The sequence below is a fragment of the Bufo gargarizans genome, chromosome 2 (assembly GCF_014858855.1).
Source record: "Bufo gargarizans isolate SCDJY-AF-19 chromosome 2, ASM1485885v1, whole genome shotgun sequence".
Taxonomy (NCBI): Eukaryota; Metazoa; Chordata; class Amphibia; order Anura; family Bufonidae; genus Bufo; species Bufo gargarizans.
In genome coordinates this window covers 190,502,853-190,519,068 of record NC_058081.1, presented here as the reverse complement: position 1 = coordinate 190,519,068, position 16,216 = coordinate 190,502,853, and the positions used below count along the sequence as shown (strand labels likewise).

Here is a 16,216-nt window from a genome sequence, read left to right as displayed (position 1 = left end):
ACGGAGTAACTTCCTTTTTTTTTTTTTTTGTGGACACATTGAAATAAATGGTTCCACATACGGTCCGCAAAAAAAAAAAACGGAACGGAAACGAAATGGCTCGGTGTGCGTTCTGTATGTCTGTTACACAAAAAAAAAAAATAACTGTCCTATTATTGTCTGCATTATGGACAAGGATAGGACTGTTCTATTATGGGCCAGCCGTTCCGTTCTGCAAAATGGCGTACGCACACGGCCGGTATCCATGTTTTGCGGATCCGCAATTTGCGAGCCGCAACACCACAACGGTCGTGTGCATGAGCCCTAAGCAATAATTCAGTTATCAGGTTGATTTTAAAGGGCCAGTATCTGAGTCTATATATAACCTAGTGACAGCTGCAGTCCTTGCTCCCAGCCATATATGTCCTTAGTGTCTAAGTACACAACACGATCTGGGACTGCACAGACTCCTTTTCCATGCAGAGCATCACATGAAAAGTTCCTGTGGAATATTATTTCTTAATTGCAGCAACTAATTGGACCACCGCCGGTATCAGTTCCTTCAACACTGGAATTACCTGGGAGTTTACGGAGGTATTCATAGCACTGTATATATTTTCTTTCGCTGGTATTCTATGGGGAGCAGGGTATCTACCATTTCACAAGTGTAGAGCATGTGTAATTATATACTTGTATTTATAGCCTATGTATTCAGTGGCCTCTACTGTGGGTTGATACTTCAGCGATACGATTCCACTGTCAGTGGATGCGTAAAAAACACAAGATGTGGCCAAAGCTATATGTGGGCATTTTATTAGTGCGATTAAACAAGAAAATGTATTTAGCAATTGGATGATGTAAACTAGGTTAGGTATTTTTCATGCATTTTCTTTTTTTTTTTTTACTAAATCAAATGCTTATCCATTTACTGTCCTAAAATTTACCTTATAGGAACTTCTATTCATTTCTCCTACCCCCCACCTCTCCCCCAAAATGGCCTATGTATGTTGCAATACTGGTAATGTTTGATAATGTATTTCTTTTCCCATTAGGCCTGGGCTACACTGTGACTTTTTGTAGCTGTACTGATTGACTTTAAAGGGAGTCTGTCACCAGCAATCTCCCTGTCCAACTGTTTGCATAGGCGCATAGATGTGCTTGACCTGATTAATACAGTGTTATTCTTTTGTTGATCCAAGCTCCGTTACCGAGTTATGATACTTTTTCTTAATATGCAAGTGAAGCCTTTTGGTGCAATAAGGACATCACCATTGCTCTTGTTGTACCCAAGCTCCATTCCTTTCCTTGTCAGCCCATCCCTGGCTGTTTTGATTGATGGGGCCAGGCAGCAGCAAAGCAGCTAGGGAGGGGCTGACCACGGAAAGGAATGAAGCTTGGGTGAAAGAAGAGCAATGGTGATGACCTCGTTGCACCAAAGGCTTAATTTGCATATTAAGAAAAAGTATCATAAGTTGGTAATAGAACATCAGATCAACAAAAGAAAAACTGTATTTTTAGCAGGTGAACCACAGCTATGTATCTACGCAACATTTTGATAAAGGGTATCTGTAACCAGCGACCTCCCTAACTATTAGGGCTCATGCACATGACCTTATGTATTTTGCGGTCCGCAAAAAATATGGATGACGTCCATGTGCATTTCGTATTTTGCGGTACAGAACATCTGGTCCCTAATAGAACAGTACTATCCTTGTCTGTAATGCGGACAATAATAGGACATGTTCTATTCTTTTGCAGAACGGACATACGGAAACGGAATTCACACTAGCACGAGTAACTTCCGTTTTTTTTTGTTTGTTTTTTGCGGACCCGTTGAAATGTATGGTTCCACATACAATCTGCAAAAAAAAAAACGGAATAGACACAGAAAGAAAATGCGTTTGTGAGCATGAGCCCTTAGAGTGTCTGTCACCATGATCAACCCTATTAAACCAGGAGTATTGCCTTGACTTGCCATGCTGGTTAAATTGCTAACCTTCTTTTGTTTCTAGGTTGAACTGTTGGCGAGATATCTTTACTTTTACTTATATGCAAATTAGTTTTGGAGCACCACTACTATATTCTGTACACTCCCCCCTCCTCTTTGACAGGGCTAGACCTCTCATCTAGTCCTGTCTTCTTGTGCCCACACTGTGGCTTGCAAATACTCATATGCAGGGCCGGTGCAAAGATAAAAATTGCCGCCCCCCCTTATCAGATGATCTGCCCATATCATGACATCACATATGTTCCACCCGTTTCTCAGCATTTAAATTAAAAGAGAGTTGCAATAAAGCCCCCCATTAAGAATGGTGGAGAATAACTACCATAACTTAAACCATAGCTAAAGAAACAAGCCTGGGGCGAAAAACAATAAGGCCCCCCCCCCCCCATGACTTTTACAGAAAAAACTGTATATTGCACAGTGTAGGCTATATATGTATAACAAACATATTTCATATGAAAACTTACAATTACTTGGCTTGGCCCACTTCAACACTTTGGCTGGGGGCTCGGCGGAGCTGATGATGTCTTTTATCCTAATGAGAAAGATTTCATAATAAGGATTTGGAGAAGGGGCAGAGGAATAGCAGAGCAGGGAGAGGCTGGTGCTGCTACTAGGGGGTCATACCATGGGGGGGGGGGTAATAAAGCCCACCATAATGCCCCCCCAGTAGAAATAATTATCCTTATAATGTGACAGTGCAAAAAATACCCCCTTGTAATGCCCCCAGTTGAGCTAATGTCCCCATAGTGCCCCCATTATGTGCCAGTATAAAATACCCCTATATAGTGCCCCCAGTAAATGCCCCCATAGTGCTCCTCCCCCCCCTCCCTCTTAGTGCCCTCCATAATGTACTAGTATAAAATGCCCCATATATAGTGCCCCAGTAGATGCCCTGGGTGTCCCCCATAATTTGTAAGTATAAAGTACCCCTTCTCAGTGCCCCCGTAGATGACCCCATAGTACTCCTCTCCCACCTTCCCCATAGTACCCACCATAATGTGTCCCAGTATAAAATGCCCCTATACAGAGCCCCCACATAAAATAGCCGTTCTTTGTGGCCTCAGTAGATGCCCCTATAGTGCCCACCAATAATGTGTCAGTAAAATGTGCCCTAAAAGATGCCCCCCAATCATGTGCCAGTAATAAGAGCCCCCCACCATCATGTGTCAGTAACAAGAGCTCCCCTATATCATGTGCCAGTGGCCTGAGCTCCCCCATCAACATGTGCCAGTAGCCATAGGGCCCCCCTGTCATGTGCCAGTAGCCATAGGGCCCCCCTGTCATGTGCCAGTAGCCATAGGGCCCCCCTATCATGTGCCAGTAGCCATAGGGCCCCCCTATCATGTGCCAGTAGCCATAGGGCCCCCCTATCATGTGCCAGTAGCCATAGGGCCCCCCTATCATGTGCCAGTAGCCATAGGGCCCCCCTATCATGTGCCAGTAGCCATAGGGCCCCCCTATCATGTGCCAGTAGCCATAGGGCCCCCCCTATCATGTGCCAGTAGCCATAGGCCCCCCTATCATGTGCCAGTAGGCAGAGCCCCCCATCATGTGCCAGCCCAGTAGCCACCAGTACTGACAACAACAAAAAAAACACTTATACCTACCTCCATGTCAGCGATGCGATGCAGGCCTCCTCTGGCCTGTGTCCCGCTGGGGGAAGGGACCCACCTCTCCCTCCCCTGCTGCACAGCCATCTGTATCGCTGTCCTGAGGACGGCAATACAGATGACTGGAGATGAGCGCTTCCACAATGGAAGCGCTCATCTCCGGGTGACACGTGTCCTGCCTATAGTTAGTTGCGGGCCGGCGCCCCTAAGGACTCTATGGAAGTGCCGGCCCTGCTTACTAGAGCGGCAGCGCAGCATGAGGGGCGCCTCCGGCCACTTAACCAATGTTTTTTTTTTTTTTAAACCGCACGGTTCTGGCGCAGCGCCCCCTGCTATATTGCGCCCAAGGCAGCTGCCTAGGTCGCCTTACAGGTGGCGCCGGCCCTGCTCATATGGTGTACCCAGTCTCAATTAGAGATGAGTGAATTTCCGGTTATGAAATTTTGTTTGTGATTCATTTACTGGTAAAAGGTAAATTGCATTATGAATTCTGTTACCACGCAATTCTATGACGGAATTCCTTTAGAGGCATTCCATTATTCATTCCGTCATAATAGAAGTCTATGGGCTGCATAACGGATCCGTCCCATTTCTGTTATGCAGGGGAGTCCTCTCCTGCATAACAGAAATGGGACGGATCCGTTTTGCAGCCGATAGTCTTCTATTATGACGGAATGCCTCCCGTCATAGAATTGCGTTATGGTCTGTGGTAACGGAATCCATAACGCAATTCACCGTTTACCAGTAAATAAAGCATGAACGAACTTCAAAATAGGAAATTCGCTCCTCTCTAGTTTCAATGTGTTTAGCAAAATAATGTATTCCACTAGGCATAAATGATTTTGCTACTGTGCTGTGGTAAATATGTGGGTTCCGGCACTAAGTGGCAGTGGAGTGTTTGGAGAAGGGAGAAAGAGCTATATAGGGAGGAGAGAATACGCTTCTGGGTGGACCGCCGTCTGCTTCACAAATAGTGGAGGAGCGCATCTGCTTGGAGGATGGAAAGGTCAGTATTTTCTCCTCTCCATACAGCCCTGTCTCCTTTCTCCAGAGGCTCTGCTGCCACAAATAAGTACCAGCACCCAAACAGCTGCCACAGCACATTAGCAAAATTTTGCATTCCTAGTAGTAGCAGTGCTCCATGCGCTACAGCCAACCCCTTGGTGCTTGAAATAGCTATTTTGCAAAAAAAATAAAAGATATTTCAGCAGCGGTTCACCCGAGATACAAAAGAAAGTTATCGGTTTAATCAGAATGATCAACCCTACCAGGCAATATGCCTGGTTTAATAGGGTTGATCATGCTGAAAATGCAGTTTACATTAGAGCTGCAGTCCAAAAGATTGCATTAAACACTATATCTTGGAACTGCATCTGTCGCTCGATAGTTAAAACCAATTTGTAGTGGTACGAATAGTCAGTGTAGCCCAGGCCTAAGGTTATATTCACACTTAGTGGTTGATGTGCATTAAGAAACGCAACATTTATGTAAAAATTTTACATATACTGTATATTTCATGTTTTTTTTTTTTTTTTTGCAAGTGTTTTTTTTAAGCATGTTTTTCCCTATAGAAAATGAAAAATAACTAAGAAAAACACACTACTGAAGGAGCCATCCCACTGAAGCGAATGGGGACGATGGAGTTGTACTTACATCTGCTCGTCGTTGCAATTGCAACGGCGAGCAGGTAAAAGTGAAGTGAAGGCAGCGCTGGTATGAGAGCTGCGTTTTATTCAAACATCTGATTGGCGGGGTTGCTGGGAGTCGGCCCTCGACGGCTCTGATTTTGATGATCTATCCTGAGGATAGGTCATCAATATAAAAACAAAGCAGACAGCCCCTTCAAAGTATAGCTTCCAGGGCTCCAGATGGCGACCAAAATGGTCACAAATGCGACCTAGAATTGCTAAATGGCGACTAGACTTTGTAGTCTTGTCGCCATTTGCGCCTAGACCCGCTGCTGCTCTGCCGCTTTCACAAACTGACATGGGACGCCATGTTCTCAACAACACAGGGGAGGTGTATTCAGTTTAATATGTATATTATTATTTTTTATAGAGTAAGAAGTCATACCATTTTCTAATATACATGTATTTAAAAATCTGTTCACTTATCTTTTTTTATCAGTGCATGTCACCCCTATCTGCAAAGTAGGTCAGTATGGCCCATGGGTCAGTCAGTCCTGTAGCACTAAACATTGTGTACATCATGTGATCCCTGACATTCAGTAGGCAGCTGGGTTATACAACATGTATGTGCTGGGTTAGCACAATGGATACAGTCATGTGATAACTAAATAGAATTAGTGATGGAATAAACATTTTATATCGCTGTGTGTATTTACAGAGCTGCCTCTCTTTAGGGGATGGCATGTTGTTAATAAAGTCAACTTGAAAAAAAAAACTCACCATCACGGATGAGACGGGAAGAAGAATTTGATCTGCTTCTACACAGCCATTATGATGAACTGCCATTTCATGTGGTAATTGTTCATATCCTGTATATGTCCTGCTCCTTAATACACTATTTACCTGTTAGATACCTGCACAGTTACTTGAATGCCAGGGGTCACATGACAGACACCATGTTTACACAGGACTGACTGGTCCATACCATTCTGCTTTGCAGATAGGGGGCATCTCCACTGATAAAGGCACGTGAGCAGAATGTATATTAGAAAATTGCAGGATTTCTCATACTGCCGGTATAAATAAAACAAAAACTGGACCACCTCTCTAAGGCCTCATGCACACGACCGTTGTGTGTTTTGCGGTCCGCAAATCGCGGATCCGCAAAACACGGATGGAGGAACGGCACAGACAGCCTTACAGACAGCCTTTAATATAACTGCCTATTCTTGTCCGCAAAACGCAGACAAGAATAGGACAGGTTATATTTTTTTTGCGGACCACGGAACGGAGCAACGGATGTGGACAACTGTCCCCATCTTTTGCAGCCCCTTTGAAGTGAATGAGTCCGCATCCGAGCTACCAAAACTGCGGCTCAGATGAGGACCAAAACAACGGCCATGTGCATGAGACCTAAAGCCTAGTATACACTACATTACACACAGAAATAAATAAGTAGAAATATACTGCATCTATACACTTTTCTATAGTTACAGCTCTAGAAAGGTTTCCTGACTAATAAGTCATTTTCACGGTGTAGTACCAGGTTCCCACTCAAGCTTTACTATACATGGTTAATTTGCTTACATTAAAAGACAGTATGTAATCCTGTAAGACATGTGTTGCATAGATTACACTGCAAGTATCTATAGTAAAATGTAACCTTTCTACAGTGACTTCGACAAAAGACTTCTGGATTCCTGAAATTTTTATTCATCTTATGATGCCACGAGTTCTCACAATGAATATCACAGATTTAAACCGTGAGTGCCTTTTACATTTATTCTCATTCCTGGATAAAGATAGCAGGAAATGCCTTTCACAAACCTGCCAGGATGTTTTCCAGGAACCATGTCTCTGGACCTTTTTGAATTTTAGCTCTCCTTCAGAACTTAGAAAAAAGAACTACATTCTGGGACCAGCTTTGAAATCACTGTCAATTTGCTGGTATTCAAGCAGAGTGAAAATCTGTAACATTGAGGACTGGGTGAAAACTACTCTGCAAAAGTCCATGTGCAGGCCCCATCTGAACACAGTGAGCGACTTCCTTCAAGAGGTTTGTAAAAGGTAATACATACAGCTTGTCGGGGATATAAAGCAAATGCTTTATATAAAAGAAAGGATCAAAGGGAACTGATCCTCGAGGTGGACATAAAAAAACCTCAAAAAGAGATCGTTGTTAATTTAATTATGTTGTGCAATCAGTAAATCATGGTACAAGCTTCTATGCAAAAATATAAATTATGTATTATACAATAACTTAAAATACAATCAAAGCTTAATGAATATAAAAGTCAATAATATGCAATAACACACAGTGATATGCAGTACCCAAAATTCGGCACTAGATGGCACAAACACCAAGACCAAAGTATACACAATACCTCTAAAACATAAAATGTAATACGATCTGTCTCAACCACAATTATCAGATATAAAACTCAATAATGTTAATGACAGATACGAACCCTTGCTATGCACAAAACTATGACAAATCTCGGATAATCGAGTAGTATTGCCACACAACTTATAAATTATCAAGCCTGGTATCGACTATGGAATTAAATTATTCCAATTAGAGAGTTTCCTCTGAAATCAATATTTTGATCTTTTATTCAGTAATATGCATCTTTACTGAATAGTGACAATATTGATGTAGCCCTTTTAACACTATACATCCGCCATACAACAGGGAGTTTTCTAAATATCAGGCTGATTATATCTACACTACACGGAATAAAGTTATACGTTACCCGAGAATGCAGATGATGTGCAGAGACTAAGGGAAGTCAGCTCCAAAGTCTGTTCTGGTCATTGGGATTTTTCTCCTGGACTTTCTTTGTTTCTCTGTGTTTTCCTTGTTTCCCCTGTTCTTTCTCCTGTTGCTATTTTTTTTTTTTGTTCTCTCCCTCATGTGTGTGTGGGTTATGATCACAAACTTAGGCTACTTTCACACTCGCGTTTGGTGCGCATCAGTCTTGTATCTGCACAGACAGATCTGCACCGAGAATGCAAATGCTTGTATCTGTTCAGAACGGATCCGTTTGAATTATTAATTTAAAAAAAAGTCTAAGTCAAAACGGATCTGTCTTGACTTACATTGAAAGTCAATAGGGGACGGATCAGTTTTCAATCGCACCATATTGTGTCAGTGAAAACGGATCCGTCCCCATTGACTTACATTGTAAGTCAGGACGGATCAGTTTGGCTCCGCTTCGTCAGGCGGACACCAAAACGCTGCAAGCTGCGTTTTAGTGACCGCCTATAAAACGCAACAGAGACCAAACGCAGCCAAATTGATGCATTTTGAACAGAACCTTATCAATTCGGAATGCATTGGGCAGAACTGATCCGTTTTGGGCCGCTTGTGAGAGCCCTGAAATGGATCTCACAAGCGGACCCAGAAACGCCAGTGTGAAAGTAGCCTTATCAGTTACACACCTACACAGTTTTCCAATCATTGCCGGCTAGACGTGTACATATGCATTTCTGCTGTTGGTGTAATGTTACTCATTTACCCCTAGGTGACACTATTACCTAAGCTATTAGTATTATTCTAGTAAGGCCTCATGCACATGACCGTTGTGTGCATCCGTGTCCGTTGTTCCGTTTTACGTGATTTTCCTGTCCTATTTTTTTGACGGACAACGGTCCACGGACTTATTCAAGTCAATGGGTCCGTGAAAAAACACAGAGGCACACAAGATTGCCATCCGCGTCCGTGATCCGTAGGCTACTTTAGCACAGACAGATCCGCAGATCCGTCTGCATACAGCTTTTTCAGAGCTGAGTTTTCACATCGTGAAAACTCAGATCCGACAGTATATTCTAACACAGAGGCGTTCCCATAGTGATGGGGACGCTTCAAGTTAGAATATACTAAGAACTGTGTTCATGACTGCCCCCTGCTGCCTGTCAGCATCCGATCTCTTACAGGGGGCTGTGATCCGCACAATTAACCCCTGTATTAAATTCATTGGTGGCCAGTGCGGCCCCCCCCTCCCCTGTATTAAATTCATTGTTGGCCAGTGCGGCCCCCCCTCCCCTGTATTAAATTCATTGGTGGCCAGTGTGGCCCCCCCTCCCTCCCCTGTATTAAATTCATTGGTGGCCAGTGTGGCCCCCCCCCCCAATTAAAATCCCCCCCCCCCATCATTGGTGGCAGCGGAGAGTTCCGATCGGAGTCCCAGTTTAATCGCTGGGGCTCCGATCGGTAACCATGGCAACCAGGACGCTACTGCAGTCCTGGCTGCCATGGTTACTTAGCAATTTTAGAAGCATTATACTTACCTGCGCTGTTTGTGACCGGCCGGGTGCTCCTCCTACTGGTAAGTGACAGGTCTGTGCTATAAGCCGGTCACAGACAGCGCAGGTAAGTATAATGCTTCTAAGATTGCTAATTAACCATGGCAGCCAAGACTGCAGTAGCGTCCTAGTTGCCATGGTTACTGATCGGAGCCCCAGCGATTAAACTGGGACTCCAATCGGAACTCTCCGCTGCCACCAATGATCGGGGGGGGGGGGGCACCTGAGGGGTTAATTGTGCGTCTCACAGCCCCCTGTAAGAGATCGGATGCTGCCAGGCAGCAGGGAGCAGTTATGTCCACAGTTCTTAGTATATTCTAACTTGAAGCGTCCCCATCACCATGGGAACGCCTCTGTGTTAGAATATACTGTCGGATCTGAGTTTTCACAATGTAACTCATATCCGATGGTATATTCTAACATAGAGGCGTTCCCATGGTGATGGGGACGCTTCAAGTTAAAATATACCATCGGATTGGAGAAAACGCCGATAGGGACTCCTGACTTTACATTGAAAGTCAATGGGGGACGGATCCATTTGCAATTGCACCATATTGTGTCAACGTCAAACGGATCCGTCCCCATTGACTTGCATTGTAAGTCAGGACGGATCCGTTTGGCTCCGCACGGCCTGGCGGACACCAAAACGACTTTTTTTTTTTTACTTTACTTCATGTCTGGTGATCCTCCAAAAATCACGGAAGACACACGGAAGAAAAAACGGACACTGATCACGGAACAACGGAACCCCATTTTGCGGACCTTGAGGATGAGGCCTAAAGGTTAAATATCCAAGTTTGACTTTATCTCATTCTATACTCCTGACATATGGAACGTTAAAATCAGAGCTCCAGGGACTAGTTCTGACACATATACCATTTAAGCACAGACGTTTGGACACCATTTAGACTTTTACCATACTCTCAAATTTATGTACCGATAAGAATATAATGGACATTGTACTCTCACAGATGTGTGTTTCTCCTCGGTTAGTCCAATGGATGATTGATTGTTAGTTAAAATAACACCTCATCTCCTGAATAAGGACTCATAAACACAGTCTACACTTTAAATTCATGCTTTAGGAGTGTATGCGTTCCTATTGAGAAATATATATATGATAACGGATACATAAACGTCCTTCAGAATATTCAATATAAAACAATAGATAGGTCCTATTGATTTTCTTATACAAACAAAACCAAGGTTGATTATACGTGTATATAGATATTACAGATTTTCTGCTTCATTAATAGATATCAAACTGTAGAGGTAATTAGCACCAGCTGCATCCAGAGAATATTCTAATCTGTCATAAATCCACAAGGAGACAAGAACGACTCTTCTCAGACTGGTACATAAACTGTCCTTTCCATGAACCTCTATCGGCCATCTTTAAAATACATACAAAATGGTGAATATAACACACATGGCCTATTATATACCAAATCCACTATAATTAGAATATTTTGATATAAATGTTGTACCTATGAAAAAGCACAACAAGCCAGATGCCTAATGTGGGAAGCTAATGCAACCATATGTGGCATTGTAGTGGGATTCCTGAGTAGAAACAAGTAGATAAGATCACAATAGATACAATGACAAGTTATGTTCAGCTAATGTCAGGCTGGTACATGCAAAGGGAGAGGTCTGGTACCGCTTGTGTAAAAGCCTGAGAACTAATAGCTAGGAGTAAAAGTGCCCATATACAGTCTATAAAAACAATTTCACTGAAAATGATCGTTCTTTGAATGAAATTTAAAGAAAACCAGTCACCATGAAAATGCAGTTTGATCTGCAGGCTGATTATTACAGAGCAGGAGGAGCTGAGCAGATTAATATAGATTAATCGTTTTATTTGAAAATATGCATTAAAATGGGTCATTTATTCAATGAAGCTCTGCTTAGGAGTCATATGGGTGGTGCCACTCACATGAATAGAGACAATTACACGTTTTGCAGAATCTTTTCCATCAAAAGTAAAAAAGTGGATCTTAGACGGAAATGGCTCAAACGGATGCCAAATGATCCATATTTTCAACATGCATCTTTTTTTTCTGTTCTTCTGACTGATCAGAAAAACTGAAAAATAGCAGTGGTGTGCACCCTCCCTTACAGACATAAAAGAATTGTTATTTTATATGGATAGTATATAAGGCTATGGTCACATGGGTGCGGGTTTACAAACAGAAAACGTGAACATGTGTTGGGAACCTAAGGCCTCTTTCACACGGGCGAGATTTCCGCGCAGGTGCAATGTGTGAGGTGAACGCATTGCACCCGCACTGAATCAGGACCCATTCATTTCTATGGGGCTGTGTACATGAGCGGTGATTTTCACTCATCACTTGTGCGTTGTGTGAAAATCGCAGCATGTTCTATATTCTGCGTTTTTCATGCAACGCAGGCCCCATAGAAGTGAATGGGGCTGCGTGAAAATCGCAAGCATCCGCAAGCAAGTGCAGATGCGGTGCGATTTTCACGCACGGTTGCTAAGAGACGATCGGTATGGGGACCCGATCATTATTATTTTCCCTTATAACATGGTTATAAGGGAAAATAATAGCATTCTTAATACAGAATGCATAGTACAATAGGGCTGGAGGGCTTAAAAAAATAAAATAAAAAATTTAACTCGCTTTAGCCACTTGTTCGCGCAGCCTGGCTTCTTTTCTGTCTTCATTTTTTGCTGTGCACAGGAAAAGGACCTGTGGTGACGTCACTGCGCTCATCACATTGTCCGTCACATGATCCATCACCATGTTTATTAGTATTTTCTCACATATTTCAGATCCAAATACTTATCTAATAAATCTATCGAAACGTAGACAAAATTGTTGAAAACTTTCTGTTAGGGCTCATACACACGACCATATGTAATTTACTGTCTGCAAAAAATGGATCCGCAAAAAATACTGATGATGTCCATGTGCATTCCGTACTTAGCGAAACGGAACAGCTGGCCTCTAGTTGAACAGTACTATCCTTGTCCGTAATGCGGACAATAATAGGACATGTTCTTTTTTTTGCGGAACGGAAATACGGAATGCACACGGAGTGTTTTCCGTTTTTTTTGCGGATCAGTTTAAATTAATGCTTCCGCATATGGTCCGCAAAAAAAAATACGGAACAGACACGGAAAGAAAATACGTTTGTGTGCATGAGCCCTTAAAGAAAGAAATACCCACAATGGTCACAGAAATAACTTGAAACTGATAAAAGCAATAATAAAAATGTACTGTCAATCAATAATAAAAATCATTGCTTTTGAACTGTGGTTCAACAGAATAATTTATAAAACAAACTAATGGAACTGGCCTGGACAAAAATGATGGTACCTATTTTGTTGCACAACCTTTTGGGGCAATCGCTGCAATCAAGTGATTTCAGTAACTCTCAATGAGATTTCTGCACCTGTCCACAGGTATTTTGGCCCACTGCTCGTGAACACACTGCTCCAGCTGTCTCCAATGCTTTGCTCTTAACCCTTCTTGGATGTTTTTAGCTGTGTGTTTTGGGTCATCCTGTCGGCGGACCCATGACCTGCCACTGAGACCAAGTTTTCTGACACTGGGCAGCACATATCGCTCCAGAATGCCTTGAGTCTTGAGACTGTTTTCTGTCCAGCATAATGAGAACCAGACTGATCCCTTAGGCTTTCCCATAGGCTTCTATTATGACAGATCAAAAAGGAATGCCTCTTTAAGGCTACAGTTTTGATTTCGGTCTTATGGATTCCGTTATTTTCCATTAATACGAAAAGCCATAACAGAATGCACGGCCCTAATAGTGCTAAGCAAATATAGGAGTACCCCAAGATTCTTGTGTTAATTTCTCTGCATTTCTTTACATATGTATGCCCTATACTGATAAAATGCACACGGGATGTAACTGTGAATAAGGACATAAAAAAATAATAATAATTATCCTAGCACCTCCAAACAATACGAAATAAAGTGCAGGTGCACACTACCATGACTGACATGCAAAAGCAAATAAACAGCACCCTTCTCTATGCACAGACACATGCAAAAAGTAAAACATTAATAATTCTGAATTGCTCTACTGCTATACTTACTATATGTCAAAATTTGAAGCTCTTTGTGCACATCATTGATCAAAATTCTGATAATCTTAGGTTCCCATCTGCAAAAGCCATCTTGTTATTGGTAGATGGGCCCAACACAATCTTGATAAAAAATGAGCTTCAAATTTTCTGGGACTTAACTTTGTCAGTTATGATATATGTTGTAGCATTAAAGGATAACTGTCACATTTAGACCCTAATTTAAATTTTCATATATGTAGTTACTAAACACATGATATTCCAGAATCAGTTACTATTAGACTGATTTACCCCATATTTAATAAGATTCAGCCCTTAGCAACCAGTCTGCCTAAAACTGCAATTTCACTATTCAGTTAAGATGGCCGCTACTGCCCTCACCCTGAGGCTAATCCCGCCTGCCCTCACTAGCCAGTAACAATAGCCCCCCAAAAGTGTCCGTAACCAGAGCTCTCCCCCCTAAAGGGTTAATCTCCTGCAGCACAAAGGGGTCCTCTTACCACATGTTGCTTTCATTTATACACAGCAGATGGCAGATCTCCCTTCCCTGGTCTGCGCTGCTTCAACTCTGCATTGTCCCAGTCTACTGAGTGAGGGAGCGTCTGCCAAGTGCAGGGACAGGGAGAAGTGCACACAGCCGAGGCACTGTTATCAGCTCCTGGGTGGACCTGGCTTTAATCATTTACTTACAGTCCCTGGCTGTCAGTAATGTGACCTTCAGGCTGCGTGCTCTATGAACAGATAGACGGACCATGCCTAGCAACCCTATTTTAAGCACAGGTAAAAGTAGGCAGTACAGGGAACAAAAATGTGGAATTAAGGGGTATTTGAATACACAGTGAAAAGTTGAAATAGGGCCACCAAGGTGATATTAATCACCACAATCCAATACTCAAAAAAATAAAAATACGACAGTTATCCTTTAACAAAATCAATTAAGAAATCCCTGAACAGTGTCTATAACCCTGAATACACATCGGGGACATGTCAATCCACTCCAGATTTTGAAGTAGGGAAAACCTGAAAAGTGGAGGAATGTTAGTAGGAAAAACATTTTTTTGCGGCTCGGATGCAAATCAATTCACTTTAATGGGGCCACAAAAGATGCGGACAGCACTCGGTCTGCTGTCCGCATCCGTTGCATGGGGCTACAAAAAAAACCACAGAACATGTCCTATTTTTGTCGGAAAATAATAGGCATTTTTATTATGGGCGGCGGCACGTGGGCAGGATCCGTGTTGCGTGCATGAGCCCTTAATCAGAATATGCAAAGCTGGCAACACAGAAAAATGTATTATGTGAGGATTCTAAAACCACTTATTTATTTCTCCTGCTCTTCCTTAGATGCCCAAACCTGCAGACACTGACTCTCTCTGGTTGTGCCCACATCGGTGATGAAAATCTCATCCAAGTCTTGAAACACTGTCCTCACCTTCAAAGTCTAAAGCTGGAAAATTGCTCTGGAGTGACAGACAGGACACTGGCAAAGGTTCTCCTTCTTTCTAGAAGACTTCAAACCCTTCATGTCAATTTCTGCCGAAATATAACACAGAAGGGCCTCTCCCTGATGCAGCAGGGGTGTCCAGGGATTATACTGCAGGCAGACAGGAGTGCAGATATGATTGCTGACAGAACACCTGATGATATCATATCTCTTCCGCGAACATCAAGAAAAATTATACTGAGATAAGACTTGGTCACATGCTTTCTGTTCCAACTACTGTCCAAAGTCTTTCACATATAGATTGTTTTGTATGGCTCTAATATTGCATCATCTGTAAAACCACCACAATACCTGTACACTTTGGCGTGCCACTGAAAGAACTTGGGGTCAGGGCCGGTGCAAGGATTTTTGCCAACACAAGCAAAGCTACATTTTGGCCCTGGCCCCATGTCACAGACTACAGACATTGTCTCTCCCCCCCCCCCCTCCATTTATGATTGTTGTTTGTGCAATAATTTTTTAAAACACATTTAAGCCGTGCACTCTGGCGCTAGTGCGCTCATCAGTGATCACCCACCTGTCCTGCTGCTATGGCAATCTGGCTGTGTGAGTCAGACTCACAGACACAGTCAGCTCCAGTCCCTGCTGCCGCCCGCCGCTGCGCCACTTGCCAGTCACACCCCCTGGCCTGACCCAGTTAGGCTACTTTCACACTAGCGTTCGATCGGATCCGTTCTGAACGGATCCGATCATTATAATGCAGACGGAGGCTCCGTTCAGAACGGATCCGTCTGCATTATTTTGGCATATAAAAGCTAAGTGTGAAAATAGCCTCTGACGGATCCGTTCAGACTTTCAATGTAAAGTCAATGGGGGACGGATCCGCTTGAAGATTGAGCCATATTGTGGCATCTTCAAACGGATCCGTCCCCATTGACTTACATTGTAAGTCTGGACGGATCCGCACGCCTCCGCACGGCCAGGCGGACACCCGAACGCTGCAAGCAGCGTTCAGCTGTCCGCCTGTCCGTGCGGAGGCGAGCGGAGCGGAGGCTGAACGCCGCCAGACTGATGCAGTCTGAGCGGATCCGCATCCATTCAGACTGCATCAGGGCTGGACGGAAGCGTTCGGGTCCGCTCGTGGGCCCCTTCAAACGGAGCTCACGAGCGGAC

The 16,216-nt window shown here is 43.2% G+C and overlaps 1 protein-coding gene across 2 annotated transcripts; it reads left to right on the top strand.

Annotated features, from left to right (window-relative positions):
• The first annotated feature begins 423 nt into the window (after positions 1–423).
• On the top strand, positions 424–15,863 carry FBXL22 (F-box and leucine rich repeat protein 22). Of its 2 annotated transcripts, XM_044283349.1 has the most exons (4): positions 424–573; positions 6,899–6,988; positions 7,115–7,292; positions 14,944–15,863. In XM_044283349.1, the coding sequence occupies exons 2-4, from the start codon at positions 6,946–6,948 to the stop codon at positions 15,287–15,289; spliced, it is 567 nt and encodes a 188-aa protein (XP_044139284.1). In that variant the 5' UTR covers positions 424–573; positions 6,899–6,945; the 3' UTR covers positions 15,290–15,863. The 2 variants fall into 2 exon arrangements, with proteins under 2 accessions (XP_044139284.1, XP_044139283.1); XM_044283348.1 differs by having other exon boundaries at positions 6,899–7,292.
• The last annotated feature ends 353 nt before the right edge of the window (positions 15,864–16,216 follow it).